This window comes from Dreissena polymorpha, chromosome 3 (assembly GCF_020536995.1).
Source record: "Dreissena polymorpha isolate Duluth1 chromosome 3, UMN_Dpol_1.0, whole genome shotgun sequence".
In the NCBI taxonomy this organism is placed as follows: domain Eukaryota; kingdom Metazoa; phylum Mollusca; class Bivalvia; order Myida; family Dreissenidae; genus Dreissena; species Dreissena polymorpha.
In genome coordinates this window covers 50,219,986-50,234,565 of record NC_068357.1, presented here as the reverse complement: position 1 = coordinate 50,234,565, position 14,580 = coordinate 50,219,986, and the positions used below count along the sequence as shown (strand labels likewise).

Sequence of the window (14,580 nt, the reverse complement as noted above, 5' to 3'; positions counted from 1 at the left end):
AACAGCATTTAGCTGTAATGTGACTAGTTTGGGTACATGTTATAGTTTTTGTCTATTTCAATACCTTGATTTTTGAAAACAGATATGATGAACAAATAAAAGTGTTTGGATTCAATACCTTGATTTTTGAAAACAGATATGATGAACAAATAAAAGTGTTTGGTTTTCATCGTACACATAAATGAAATTGAAGTGAACGCGTTCTAAAATGACTTAATATTTATTTGTATTATTTGATTACTTTTTCAAGGTATTGCTAATTATTATAATTACTGTTTTATCATTGTGTTTGATTTACCGAAGATAAACATTTCCAAATAAATGTTTTATTATCAAATTAGCTCATTTGTTGTCACTTCAAACTAATATGTAAAAGGAGAATATTGATTTTCAAAATCTACAACATTTTATACACAGACCTGGTTGCCATACTTTAAACTGAGCACATTAAGACAGTAGATGGCTGTCAAGAAAGTAAACTCTGGACCTTTCTGAATCTGTGTATACAATCATAATATAATTAGACTTTGTCAATTTTTATTTAAAACAAGGGCTGTTTGTAAAACATGCATGCCCCCCAAATGGGCTGTCAGTTGTAGTGGCAGCCATTGTGTGAATACATTTTTTGTCACTGTGACCTTGACCTTTGACCTAGTGACCTGAAAATCAACAGGGGTCATCTGCCAGTCATGATCAATGTACCTATGAAGTTTCATGATCCTAGGCCTAATTATTCTTGAGTTATCATCAGGTAACCATTTTACTGTTTCGAGTCACTGTGACCTTGACCTTTGACCTAGTGGACCTGAAAATCAACTAGGGGTCATCTGCCAGTCATGATCAATGTACCTATGAAGTTTCATGATCCTGGGCATAAGCATTCTTGAGTTATCATCCGGGAACCATTTTACTGTTTCGAGTCACTGTGACCTTGACCTTTGATCTAGTGACCTGAAAATCTATAGGGGTCATCTTCCAGTCATTATCAATGCACCTATGAAGTTTCATGATCCTAGGCATAAGCATTCTTGAGTTATCATCCGGAAACCATTTTACTGTTTCGAGTCACTATTACCTTGACCTTTGACCTAGTGACCTGAAAATCAATAGGGTTCATCTGCGAGTCATGATCAATGTACCTATGAAGTTTCATGATAAATGTACCTATGAAGTTTCATGATCCTAGGCGTAAGCGTTCTTGAGTAATCATCCGGAAACCCTTTTACTATTTTGAGTCACTGTGACCTTGACCTTTGACCTAGTGACCTAAAAATCAAAAGGGGTCATCTGCCAGTCATGATCAATGTACTTATGAAGTTTCATTATCCTAGGCCTAAGCGTTCTTGAGTTATCATCCGGAAACCATCTGGTGGACGGACCGACCTACCAACGGACCGACATGTGCAAAACAATATACCCCCTCTTCTTCGAAGGGGGGCATAAAAATCTGATTTCTGATTTTTCATGATATATTCAAAACCATATTCTTTTTTTATTAACAAAAATATGTCATGTTACCACTTATAATTTGTTTTTGAAAGTATTATGTAAGTTAAAACAAAAGTTGTTAAAAAAACAAAAACAAATATTACTGGTTGTGTTAAAAAAAAAGATTCAATGTAAACTGACTGTATACAAAATCTTAAAATGCATTTATGTTGTGTTTTTTTCAATGTTGAATTTTTTTTATTCCCATTTATTTCCAAATATGCACTACTATACACACACTAAGGTCATTTCTCCCATATGATGATACAATTCAAGCAGTAATGTGTAATGTGGCATATCACATGTAAATCCCCTAATTCAACAAATTGTGGTAAACCTTCAAATATTAAAAAAAAACGGTACAGATCAACCATTAAACAATACAAACAGAAAAACATAGGATGAAAACTGTAAATTGACTTGAAGTGACTTAAATCCTATTTAGAGAATGAAAGAAATCCCTTAAACTCCTTTTTTTCCATGGGAAAGCAAATTCTGATGTCTCATTAATACCCCTTTCTGACAGGAAATGCACAGCCTAAGTAATTCAACCTAAGAATTAAAACAAAAGCAACCTCTGTTCTTTCCACTGCCTTGTAAGGACAAACATGTCAACCAATCAGTAATTGTTCTTTCCGTATTTCCAAACCAGACACAAAATGAAAGCCAACTGTCCAGCCATCACTAATTTACATCATTCAGTAACCAATCTGTAACCCAAGACCACTTTCGAGGCTACACTTTTTCGGCCAGGCTTGTAAACAACATATGCTTTGATTAATGGCAGAAGTCAAACAATTCTCGTTTCAGCAATTTAACAGTCAAACAAATCTTGTTTTGCTGCAATTTAACTAAAATCAAACTTAGCTTTTGACACCTTAAGTCTTAAACTATATTCACAGCATTTCAAACAGGAAAAGACAACTGACAACACCAAATTAAACTTAAGCCGTATATATATGAGAAAAAACAAATGAGGTAAAGAAAACATTTTGTGAGCGTTCAGTTGTTAAACTTTTGAATAAAAAAGTCATCTCCAAACATAAGTTAAGTCCTTGAATGATCATAGGCAGACTTGTAACCCAATTGGAATGCGATATCAAGATAACAGATCATTACTGCTTTAACAATAAACGGTTGTGAGTCATGCATGTATTTTAATACAAAGTTACGTTCTTTATAATCAGGTTACTTGCCACTTAACTCTGTCGTCACGTGTATACAATACAAAATTGTTAAGTTACAGAACTGAATAATCAACTGTACAAAGTTTTGTGAAATCCATTCAAAATATATTTCTGCAATAAAAATATGATAAACAAGAGCTGTCACCATAGTTATGTCCCCTATAAACGCTTGATAGAAGTTATTAGCTTTTTTCAAAACCTAAACGCAGATTTCGAAACCTGAACGCGGACCCTAAGTTCAAGGTCAAGGTCACAGGGGTCAAAATTTGTGTGCGTATGGAAAGGCCTTGTCCATATACACATGCATGCCAAATATGAAATTGCTATCTGAAGCGACATAGAAGTTATAAGCATTTTTTGAAACCTAAACGCTAAGTGTGACGTACAGACAGACAGACGAACGGACAGACGGACGGAGGGACAGTCCAATCACTAAATGCCCTCCTTTGGGGGCATAAAAATATATAAGAACAACTTAAAACCTAAAACCTTAAAACTAAAAAAATTATCAAAAAAATACAAAAACAATTTTCCTTATAAAATAACAAAACAAGATGAAATTTAAAATGTATTGTTCCAATAAATTTTCATGGAATATCTGTTATAGCTTGTTTTGTGAAGTTTGTGTTGTTTTTTAAGCTGTGATTAATCTTCTTTGGGTTTTAAAAAAAAATATGTGCCAAATGTACACTTAATGTCATTTATAAAACACATATAAAGAGGTCAAATGGAATTCCTTTTTTTATTAACGAAGTGGTTATGTATAAATTCAACTTTCTACATAGTGTCCTTGGTTTGTGGAAATCTTCAGTAACAACGAAAAAACACCCAACATTCGCACAAAAATTCCTTATGACTTGTTAGCTGCATATTCTCATTAATGTATGTGAAACTTCCTCAGAGTCCTTTCCAACAGCGCTCCAATCCCTTCAGATTGAAGTCATGGTTGAGCTTAAAATAACTACAAGTGAGCAGACAGGCTTAAAACATGGGAAACAAGGAAAACAATATTGGCCCAAATTTTTTTTAAGTGTTGTGTCAATATGGGTAATCATGCAGCCAGACAGACATTATGCATTTATACTGGTGAATTTGTTATCCATGGCAACTACCACTGCTTCCAAGGACCAGAGCCAGGATATTCCAGGATATTTTATCAATAGCCATTACGGAAAACAATACCCCCTCCCCACCCACCCCCATGCATGGGATGACATCTGTACAGCCAGAGATAGCCGGTTTTCCTATAAAGATTCATCTTAAATTACCGGCTTGTCTGAAATTTACACTTAATTTCTGGCAACAGGAATATTTATTCCCTGGGAAAGAGGAATATTAACAGAGACATCCACAGAACCTCCCTGGCTTAGGCATTAATTCATCACCAGAATGTGCCGTTTTTTTTTTTTTTCTTCAAACTGAAGCCAACAGCCTCAGTCTGATGTTAAATGGCGTAGAATGTTCTGAAAAATATTGCAGTTACCGGAAGATTGGTGTCCGATTGGTATCATTTATGTTTGGCTTTGGGCTTAAACAAAAATCCTTGTTTAATTTGTGGTTTGAATTCAATGAAAGTGCAGGTTAATTATAATCAACTTGTTCTTGATACAAGTACAATGAATGTGAATGCACAGTTGGACTGGGAAAAAGATTTATAAAATTGCATTGCTATAGTGTTAAGCAGTTTTTCATTTAATAAATATAATAAATTTGCACCTGTATGATTTTCTTATTGAAAATGCATAAAAACTTAATATTTATATGTTGCATTTTGATTGTGTAATGCAATATTTCGTTTCAGAACATCAAACAGCATATTTTCCTATTAATTTTTCATGTCACAAGAACATGCATATTTGTTGTGCATGTGAATCAAACTGTTAATTAGCTACATGATATTGTATACTGCACTCATTTTTCAAACATCCTAACAAAATGAAACAAAGCCACAGGGATTCATTGCATCTGTAATTCAATGTCGATAATAAAATCACATGCTCTGCTGTGACAGGTAATTCCTCCCCAGTGATATTGTTAATTGGTAGGCAGTCAATTTCTGTTTTTATTGCATCCAATATCTCCTACGTTTTTTGATTGGGCAATATGAATTTTCTTGCCTGATGTATGTGAAAAGTGTCAGATGCATGTTGCCAAGACAAAATAGTGGATGTTAGCCAGGAAATTTATTGCAGAACAACCTCCTGCTGCAGGCGGCATAATCAAGGACATGCTAGAAGCTCTTTGTTTGATACCAGGGCAGGAACATTCCTCAATATTTCTCAATCAACAGTTTCTACTGACAGATTCAGTTTATCCAGTTTGGTGTATAATGGAGATAATACACTTTGGGTTTCTTTTTAAGCAAAATCTTCTTTGTTAAATTTGTATTACTGTTTTCTGCACCTATAAGTATATTTCAAAGACCAGGTTACTAAAAGCCTTAAGTGCCATGCCTGTGGGGGGGGAGGTACTAATTACATGTTCTAGCAGAGGATACATTAAAAAAAAATTTTTTGATTTTTGTCATGTTGTCTGTCATACATTCTTGACAGAAAAAGTGTTTGTCAATATGAGCAATGATCACCTCTAGGGAGGCAAACACAACAAAAACGTTCTCAGCTCAAGTTTATCTCATACCACCATTATTTTATCGTAAAACATTCAAATTCTTTGAATTGATATCCCCACAAAAAAAAATTGTTACAGACCTATGGACTGACGGACTGACCAACAACGCAAATTCTATATCCCTCCACCTGTGAAGAGGGATAAAAGCCATGACTATACAGATGCTGAGTGCAAAACTCTGCAGAGCACGGGCAAACAAAAAACTGTCCCAAGTATTTAAATAATTTTCCAAGGATCCCTGTCTTCACAAGTTGTCAGATAATTAACGATTAAATAAGCCCACAAAAGCGTAAATACGAATCAATAAGGGCACTTAAGACAGCTTTTCCCCAGAATTCTCTGGTATTGATCAATTACTCATAAGCTGATCAGTACTGATATGGGAAACATTGGGAAAAAGGCTGGGAAAGGAAAAACTAAGGGCTTACGGCTCTTAAGAATTTTCATCATGAAGTAGTGGAAAAATACAGGCAAATACAGTAAAAGACCTCTGGAGACAATGCCTCGAATAGAAGCAAAAGACATTTGTTAACCCTTTGCATGCTGGGAAATTTGTCGTCTGCTAAAATGTCTTCTGCTGAATTTCTAAAATTAGCATTTTCTTCGATTTTTTTCAAAGAATACTATCAGAATAGCAAACAGTTTGGATCCAGATGAGACGCCACGTTCTGTGGCGTCTCATCTGGATCCAAACTGTTTGCAACGGCCTTCAAAATTCGGTTCCCGCACTGTAAGAGTTAAGTTTAATGAAGGAACTTCAGTAAGGTCCCAGTCTGCAGTAACATATGCTGTGGAAGCATCAAACAATTTATTGCAAGTCTGAGGGACTAATGGAAAATCGTCCTGCAGATATCATTTTCACTCAGAGTGAGAAAGTTGCCATGGATAACAATCAGCCCTCCATCTTTTTTCCTGGACAATCAATAGAGCACTCACATAAAAATTATCCAGACAGTTTACCAACAATTATTGAACTAGTTGGGACCACTGTTTATTTTTGCTAGTTTCTGTTGTTGGAAATAATTGGTTACATAAGGCTAAGAGTTGTTGGTTTAAAAAAAATATATAAAGCGTTACTTTTTACAACCTCAAATTAAAATTATATCATACTGAGGGTATATTATAGTAATATAAGAAAACATCAAAAGTAAAATGATATCTACATAAGAAAACTGCTGCAGCTCTGGGAACCTAATGTTAATTTCTAGCTTCTGTCTGAAAGGAAAACCCTATCAGCAATTTTTTTTTCATTAACCCATTTATGCCCAGTGGACTCTCCCATCCTTCAAAATTGGATCAATTTATTTCCAAAATTAGGGGTGTCAAGTATATTTATTTCTATATTTAGAATATTTCATAAAGAAATTCATTTAAGCAAACAGCGCAGACCCAGATGAGACGCCGCATTATGCGGCGTCTCATCTGGGTCTACGCTGTTTGCAATGTCCTTTTTTCAGGACGCTAGGCATGAACGGGTTAAAATGGATTATGCTTATTCTAGATTTAAAGTATTAAAATGATAAAGGCAGTTAATGTTGATAACTAACAGAGGCCACTGTGTTAATGTTTACATAATTCTGCAGCAAAATTTCTAACTTTTCCTGAAAAAGGTACACACACATTTGACTTTTTCCCTTAACCCTTTCCCACTCAGAAGCAAAGTGAAAATGGCTATGTGTATACAGCATAAAACCAGGACAGCCTGCGAGTAACTCGCAGTCTGTTCAGGTTTTATGCTTTTTGCTGCTCATCAGTATCTAAGGTTTGAAAATGAAGCCTTGAAAATTTGAATCTAGTAAGAAAAGTTTTTCATTTTATGAGATTATCTAAAGGATTAAAAACCCGTCAAAAATTGTACCTGAGTGGTGAAGGACTCAACTCTTCCTTGAGGAAATTCAGTCCCAGTGCACAAATCAATACAGAAAGTAGGGAAATACAAATATGGATAATCAATTGCCTTTCTTATGTCACTGACACTACACAGTCATAGTGTATGAAAAAATCCAGAAGAAAAAATCAGATTTGATTTGTGCAATAATTTTTAAAATATTAACCCTTTCCCCCATAAAAAGCAAAGTGGAAATGGCTTTTGCAACCAGCATAAAACCAGAACAGCCTGCTAGTAACTTGCAGTCTGTTCAGGTTTTATGCTGTTTGCTGCTCATCAGTATCTAAGGGTTGGAAATGAAGCCTTTAAAACTTGAATTTATTAAGAAAGGTAATTAATTAAATTAAACTTTCTGAGGGATTACAAAAATGTCAAACTACGTATCTAAGTACAGTCTAATTTGTCTGGACAATTTCCTGACAAGACATTTTGGCATCAATCATTTGAATGTGGCAAGCAGTTTTTGTACAATATCCAAGGCCATTATATGAATTATATAGAGAATAATATAGAGAATTTATATGAACTATGTGTTGCTCAAGAAGGAAAGTCAAGATGTTAAGACCCATTTTATCAGGAAAAAAATTAATAAGCAAAACAGAAACTATTTGCAACATGTTCAACATCTTGAACAATCAAATTTATAAGTCAATATTCGTAAAGTATTTTCGTGGAATCTTGTATCTTGGTGCTAAGTTTCCAGATATTTCCATATTTTGGCATGCATTAACAATGCATAAACACCAAATAACTTTCCCTGATAAATAAATAAAGATTTATTATAGTCTGGGAAAGGAGTCCTTGAAAATTATTTATATCGCAAAACAGGTAATAACCCTTTAAACCTTATATATGAGTCGTGTTCTGAGAAAAATGGGCATAATGCATGTGCATTAAGTGTCGGCCTAGATTAGCATGTGCAGTCTGCACAGGCTAATCTGGGACGACACATTCCCCTTCATGACATTTTTCATTTAAATGAAGTCTCTTCTTAACAAAAATCCAATTAAGGTGGACAAGTGTCGTCCCTGATAAGCCTATGCCCTGTTTTCTCAGAACATAACTCATATAAACACACTGTGACGCGCTTGTAGCCCCTTATCACAGAACACAACTCATATAAACACACTGTGACACGCTTGTAGCCCCTTATCACACAACACAACTCGTATATACACACTGTGATGCGCTTGTAGCCCCTTATCACAGAACACAACTCATATAAACACACTGTGATGTGCTTGTAGCTCCTTATCACAGAACACAACTCATATAAACACACTGTGACGCGCTTGTAGCCCCTTATCACAGAACACAACTCATATAAACACACTGTGACGCGCTTGTAGCCCCTTATCACAGAACACAACTCATATAAACACACTGTGACGCGCTTGTAGCCCCTTATCACAGAACACAACTCATATAAACACACTGTGACGCGCTTGTAGCCCCATATCAAATCTTTATAAATTTAAAATCTTCTTTACTAGAATCCAGTTTTAAGGCTTTATTTCCAACCTTAAATACTGATGAGCAGCAACCAGCATTAAACCAGAACAGCCTGCGAGTAACTCGCAGTCTGTTCAGGTTTTACGCCCTTACCCTAACCCGCTGGTTGCAAAGGCCATTTCACTTTGATTCTGAGTGCGAAAGGGATAATGCATGTACGTAAAGTGTTGTCCTTTATAAGCAAGTATAGACTGCTCGAGTCCTTGTACTTATACTAGTTAAACAACCAAGAATTCTTAAGAAAATATATATTTCATCAATAACTACTGAACATAATATAGATTAGTCCATTAGCATAACTGACAAAAAAGCGCTGAGACTTCACAGGCTTGGCTGAACAACAACCTTCCTCAGACAACATAATTTAGATTTATGTGACTGCATTGAGGATAATATCTCCATTATTATTATCTATGAAGAAAGATGTCTGGAACAAAATACTGTCCTGCTGTTGTCATCCTGGCCTTTGCTTATCGACCTTATATAGCATTTTGACTCATTTTCCTTTCCTCATTGACAGTGATTGCATTACACTTTGCATAACTTGATGGATTTTTTATAAAGGAAACAAGTATATGATTCTTATAACAACAAACAAAGCACCACCTTGAGGATGTTATCAACACCAATTATGCATGCAAATTTGTTGTTCCACGTATATTTAAGAAAAAACTTGTATAGTGTCTGTTTTGAAGAAATATATCTCAAAATACACCATTCTTAGCTTATTTTTGTCATTAAGCACCCCCCAATACCAAAAAAAAAGAATTTTTGGACTGAGTAATATTATCCACAGAAAAATATGAAACAAGAAGCCCATAAGGGCCTGAATCGCTGTACTGGTATAAACACTGTGCAAGTTTGGAAAGAATAAGATGGAAACTGTGTACTTAATCGCGCAAACAAAGAGAATTTTCTTAAATTCAATGGGAGATTATTGTGTACTTATTTCTCCGATACTGCTCATATTCAATAGGGTTCAAGTCCTCATTGATATAAAGATACTGTGCAAATTTGGAAAAAAATGGATAAAAACTGTGGAATTAATTGCGTAAACAAGCGGGATTTCAAAATTTTCTCATATTCAAGGGGAAGTCATTCTGGACTTATTGCTTCGATATTGCTCTTTTTTAAAAAGGGTTTGAGTCCTCATTGATTCAAAGACACTGTGCAAGTTTGCCAAGAATTGGATGAAAACTATGGACTTTATCCCATAAAAAAATGAATTTTCATTATTATTTTTTTCAAGGGAAGATAATTCTGGACTTATAACTCCGATATTGCTCTTTTTCAATAGGGTTTGACTCATCATTCAGAAAAAAACACTGTGCAAGTTGGTAAATGACGATGAAAACTGTGGACTTTATTGCATAAACAAGCCTTATTTCACAATTTTCTCAAATTCAAGGGGAGATAATTCTGGACTTTTTACTCTTATGTAACCCATTTGCAATAGGGTTTGAGTCCTCATTAATATAAAGACACTGAACAAGTTTGAAAAGAATCAGATGAAAACTGTGGACTTTATCGCGTAAACAAGAAAAAGTCTAATGCACGCACAGACAACGGAAACCACGCCATGACATAAGCTCTTCAGGCCTTCGGCCAGTAGAGCTAAAAACAAGATATGTGTTTGTCAGAAACACTTTGTCCCCTTTTGCGAAGCTTTGAAGCTATATATTTGACCGTTGACATTGAAGGATAACCTTGACCTTTCACCACTCAAAATGTGCAGCTCCATGAGATACACGTGCATGCCAAATATCAAGTTGCTATCTTTAATATTGCAAAAGTTATTGCAAATGTTAAAGTTGGCGCAAACAAACAAACACAAACAAACCAACAGACAGGGCAAAAAGAATATGTCCCCCACTATAGTGGTGGGGGACATAAAAACATTAAATTCTTTCCAAAACTTTATGACATTGTTCTCTTTAGCTACAAACAAGTTGGGCACACAATCAAAGACCAGCAGGAAATTGGACAATAACTGAAGGAATGGGAATGGACCCATAATTATATGGCGTCAATATCGACTGAGCAGGTACCTTGCATCTGCAGAGATAGATCACAAAAATTAAAACAGATCGCGTACCTTTGCAAACATAGTGTTGATTGGTACAAATCTAGAAAGAGCAGTTTCCTTTGAAAACACAGCATTTAATCATTCATATGAGCCAAGTTCTTTTAAAACGGGACTAAACACATGTGCATTAACTCTCTCCGTGCGGGAACCGAATTTTGAAGGCCTTTGCAAACAGTTTGGATCCAGATGAGACGCCACAGAACGTGGCGTTTCATCAGGATCCAAACTGTTTGCTATTCTGATAGTATTCTTTGAAAAAAATCGAAGAAAATGCTAATTTTAGAAATTCTGCAGACGACAAATTTCCCAGCATGCAAAGGGTAAAGTGCAGTCCCAGATTATCCTGTGTGCAGTCCATCCACACGGGCTAATAGGGACAATACTTTCTGATTTTATGGAATTTTTCTTACAAAGAAAGTCTCTTCTTAATGACAATCCAGTTAAGGCTGAAATTGATCTGATTAGCCTGTGCATATCTAGACAGACTAAGTGTGATTGTGCGCATTTGCATTAAATGGTAAATATCTAAACAGAGTGCATGCCTTTGCAGACAAACTATGTAGCACAGGTACCTTTGCAAACATTGCGTTGAAGTGGTTCGCGGAGCTGAGGTAGTTTCCCTGAGAGAGATAGGATCGAGCCTGTTCCCGCACTTGATCCTCGTCAAGATGCCAACTGTTGTCATCATCCACAGACGCACCCGCCGTAGGGTCTGGTGCACCTGAAACACATGAAAATTGGATGATTGTATTTGTTAGTTAGGTCAGGAAATTGTGCTTGGTGGCATTATGATTTATAATTGGGGATGGCATCGAATACCAATATCGGTATTCGAATGTTCGCAAATTCATTCAATCGAATATTTAAATATTTGCACAAAACGGCTGGATTGATTTTACCTTGTTATGTGTTAATTTCCATTGGTTTGTAAGTTATATCCGTTTGCTAAATACGAGGCTGTTTATTAACGTTGCTATCGAAAAATTGTATCGCTGTCGACTAATACTATGACCGATACTGTGATTGGGCACAAATAGAATGAAAAACATCGTGTCATAGAATTTTATTTTTTAATAATTCCACAGATTTGTAGCAGACCGCGCATATGTAAAACTAAGTTTACACACATTACACGTTGCGGTCTTCTTATCTACAGACCGTGTAAAGTATTCCATACTGCAGAAGGGGCTGGTGGCATTTTCAGATTTGAATTATGATTCCTTGATGATTGTTTAGTTTATATCATCTGTTACTTTTGAGTAATTCACATATTTAAATGTCTGTTCAAACTGTGATCACAAAAACTTAATTATTATTCGCAAGTAAATTAAAGTCCTTAATTGGTACCTAATTGACAAACAACAGTTCGGGCCCTTTCTTATAGTGAGTATATTGCATTGCGCGATTTGAGTAATTCACACATTTTAATGGCTGTACATACTGTGATCACAAAACTTAATTATTATTCGGCAGTCAATTGAAACCGTTAATTGGCACCCCATTGGCAAACAACAGTCGGGGCCTTTCTTAGAGCGTGTATATTGCATTGCACAATCAACACTGATAGGGCAGCGTTATCAGTTTGACACGAAGAACGTCAAGTCAAACATGTTACTCCCAGGTGATTTTGGTTGCTTTTTAGTAAGCGGTTCGCAGGTCATTAAATATTGGTGAAATTACGTTTGAATAAAAATGCGAATATGCGAATATCATTTTTATTATTCGAATGCTGACCATTCAATCGAATATTCGAATAATTTTGCCATCCCTATTTATAATACATTTATAATATAATATATTACTTCACTCCTTAATGCATAAGAGCCACAAACAAGTTACATTATTTAAAGCAAATATCACAAATACTAATTGAAAAGTTGTCTTAGTATTACATAAACATAAACATGCTATGTTTTGGAAAGTAAGCATTAGCAGAGGTACCTCGCATGTGCTGTCATTATTGTACTCATTTTCATCATTTCACCTACTAAGTTTACCAGCTACACATGTATGAACTAGCTTGGGTGTCTTCACAATTTTGTTTCCCAAGAACCCGATTCACTTACACACGAAATAAAATAAAGAGAATTCACAATCAGATTGTGTCTTGTTCTGATAAAACTGGGCATAATACATGTGCGTAAAGTGTCGTCCCAGATAAGCCTGTGCAGTCCGCACAGGCTAATCAGGGACGACACTTTCCGCCTAAACTTGACTTTCGGTAAGGAGAGACTTCCTTTAAACTAAAAATACCATAAAAGCTGAAAGTGTCGTCCCTGATTAGCCTTTGCGGACTGCACAGGCTAATCTGGGACGACACTTTACAACATGAATTAAGCCCAGTTTTCTCAGAACAAGACACGATTGTTTTCCTCTCATTCAACCCTATCCCAAACCTTGTAGGGAAAAAAAGGAATAATTTTTTGTAACAAAAAGACATATTTGCAGCTAAACCAAACTCCTCAGAAAGTAATTTCTTGCTTAAAATATTGTGCAAACATTTCCTAGATGTTACTTGGCAACCTAGCTGATTTGATGAGCTTTGTCATAAAGAGAATACCAGGCCTTTTGTGCCACTGAAGGATGCTCTTCGTATAATTACAGTCGTAATATTGAACAATCCCTGTGGCCATTTCAACATCATGGTCGCTTAATCAGCCTGACAATAACTGACTTAAGATGACGAGTGATTTAGCTCTAAGCCTTCCATCCATTCATCTTGTCTGTGTGATGATTGAACAGAAATCAGCCCTATGTTAGAGCTCAAGGGCCGAGAGTTGTCAATTGAAAATTATGTTCTTGTGATGAAATAGCTATTTCAGTGGCCCGCAATTCCGTTCAATGGTTATGATGCCACAGAGCGTTATTACGACTTTCCGATAATACTACTGAACAATGCACAATCATACTCAATGACAAATGTACAGTATTAATTGCAAATATTACCCTCTTTGAAGATTTTTAAGGAATTAAAACAAATAACATTCTTATCAAAGCCAAATGGCATTTTTAGCAAGATGTCTCATTTAGAGGCTATAGCTGGTAGCTCACTAAGCTAATGGCAGGCTATAGCTGGTAGCTCACTTAGCTAATGGCAGAAGGCTATAGCTGGTAGCTCACTTAGCTAATGGCAGGCTATAGCTGGTAGCTCACTTAGCTAATGGCAGGCTATAGCTGGTAGCTCACTTAGCTAATGGCATGCTATAGCTGGTAGCTCACTTAGCTAATGGCAGGCTATAGCTGGTAGCTCACTTAGCTAATGGCAGAGTAAATTCTTGCACCTGCTAGAACATCAACAATTCTTTTTTACAGGCTACATATTTTTATAATCATTACTTTGTTTTACTGCAAAAAGATACATCAAACCCAAAATCTTTTGCAAACTATTAGTGAAACATTACATTATCAAACATATTTCATGAATGACTCATTTATGCATTTTGTTTGCCTATCATAAAAATAACTTCATGCATGTTAAGTCTCCAACCTAAATCAATAGCAACAAAAGATTTTCCAATGAAGCCCTTAATTATTTTGCAATTAATCTTCTCTCTTGATCTGAAACAAATACCAGAATTTTTCTTTCCTCTTATTTTTTCTGTTGGACTAATCACTTTTCTGACATTGCTACCCTTACAACTTGGAAATTTTACAGCGTTTCTGATTCTTTTGTTTCACATTGCATGCATAATAAGCATGTTGCAACTCTCTCATTCTTCAATAACCAGAGAAGCATTAATTCTTGGAGAGTGTGTTCTTTTAAACGTCACTATTCATTTTGTTCTCTAGAC

At 35.6% G+C, this 14,580-nt stretch overlaps 1 protein-coding gene across 6 annotated transcripts in view; it reads right to left on the bottom strand.

Moving 5' to 3' along the window:
* The window catches only part of LOC127874089 (zinc finger SWIM domain-containing protein 6-like), a 358,176-nt gene that overhangs the window by 306,918 nt on the left and 36,678 nt on the right, over positions 1–14,580 (bottom strand). For all 6 annotated transcript variants that reach the window (XR_008046623.1, XR_008046621.1, XR_008046622.1 and 3 more), the window contains exon 5: positions 11,362–11,510. Coding sequence is in view for 1 of the 6 variants with exons in the window: in XM_052418208.1 (XP_052274168.1) it covers positions 11,362–11,510 (149 nt within the window). In the remaining 5 variants the exon portion in view is untranslated. The remainder of the gene's footprint in view (positions 1–11,361; positions 11,511–14,580) is intronic.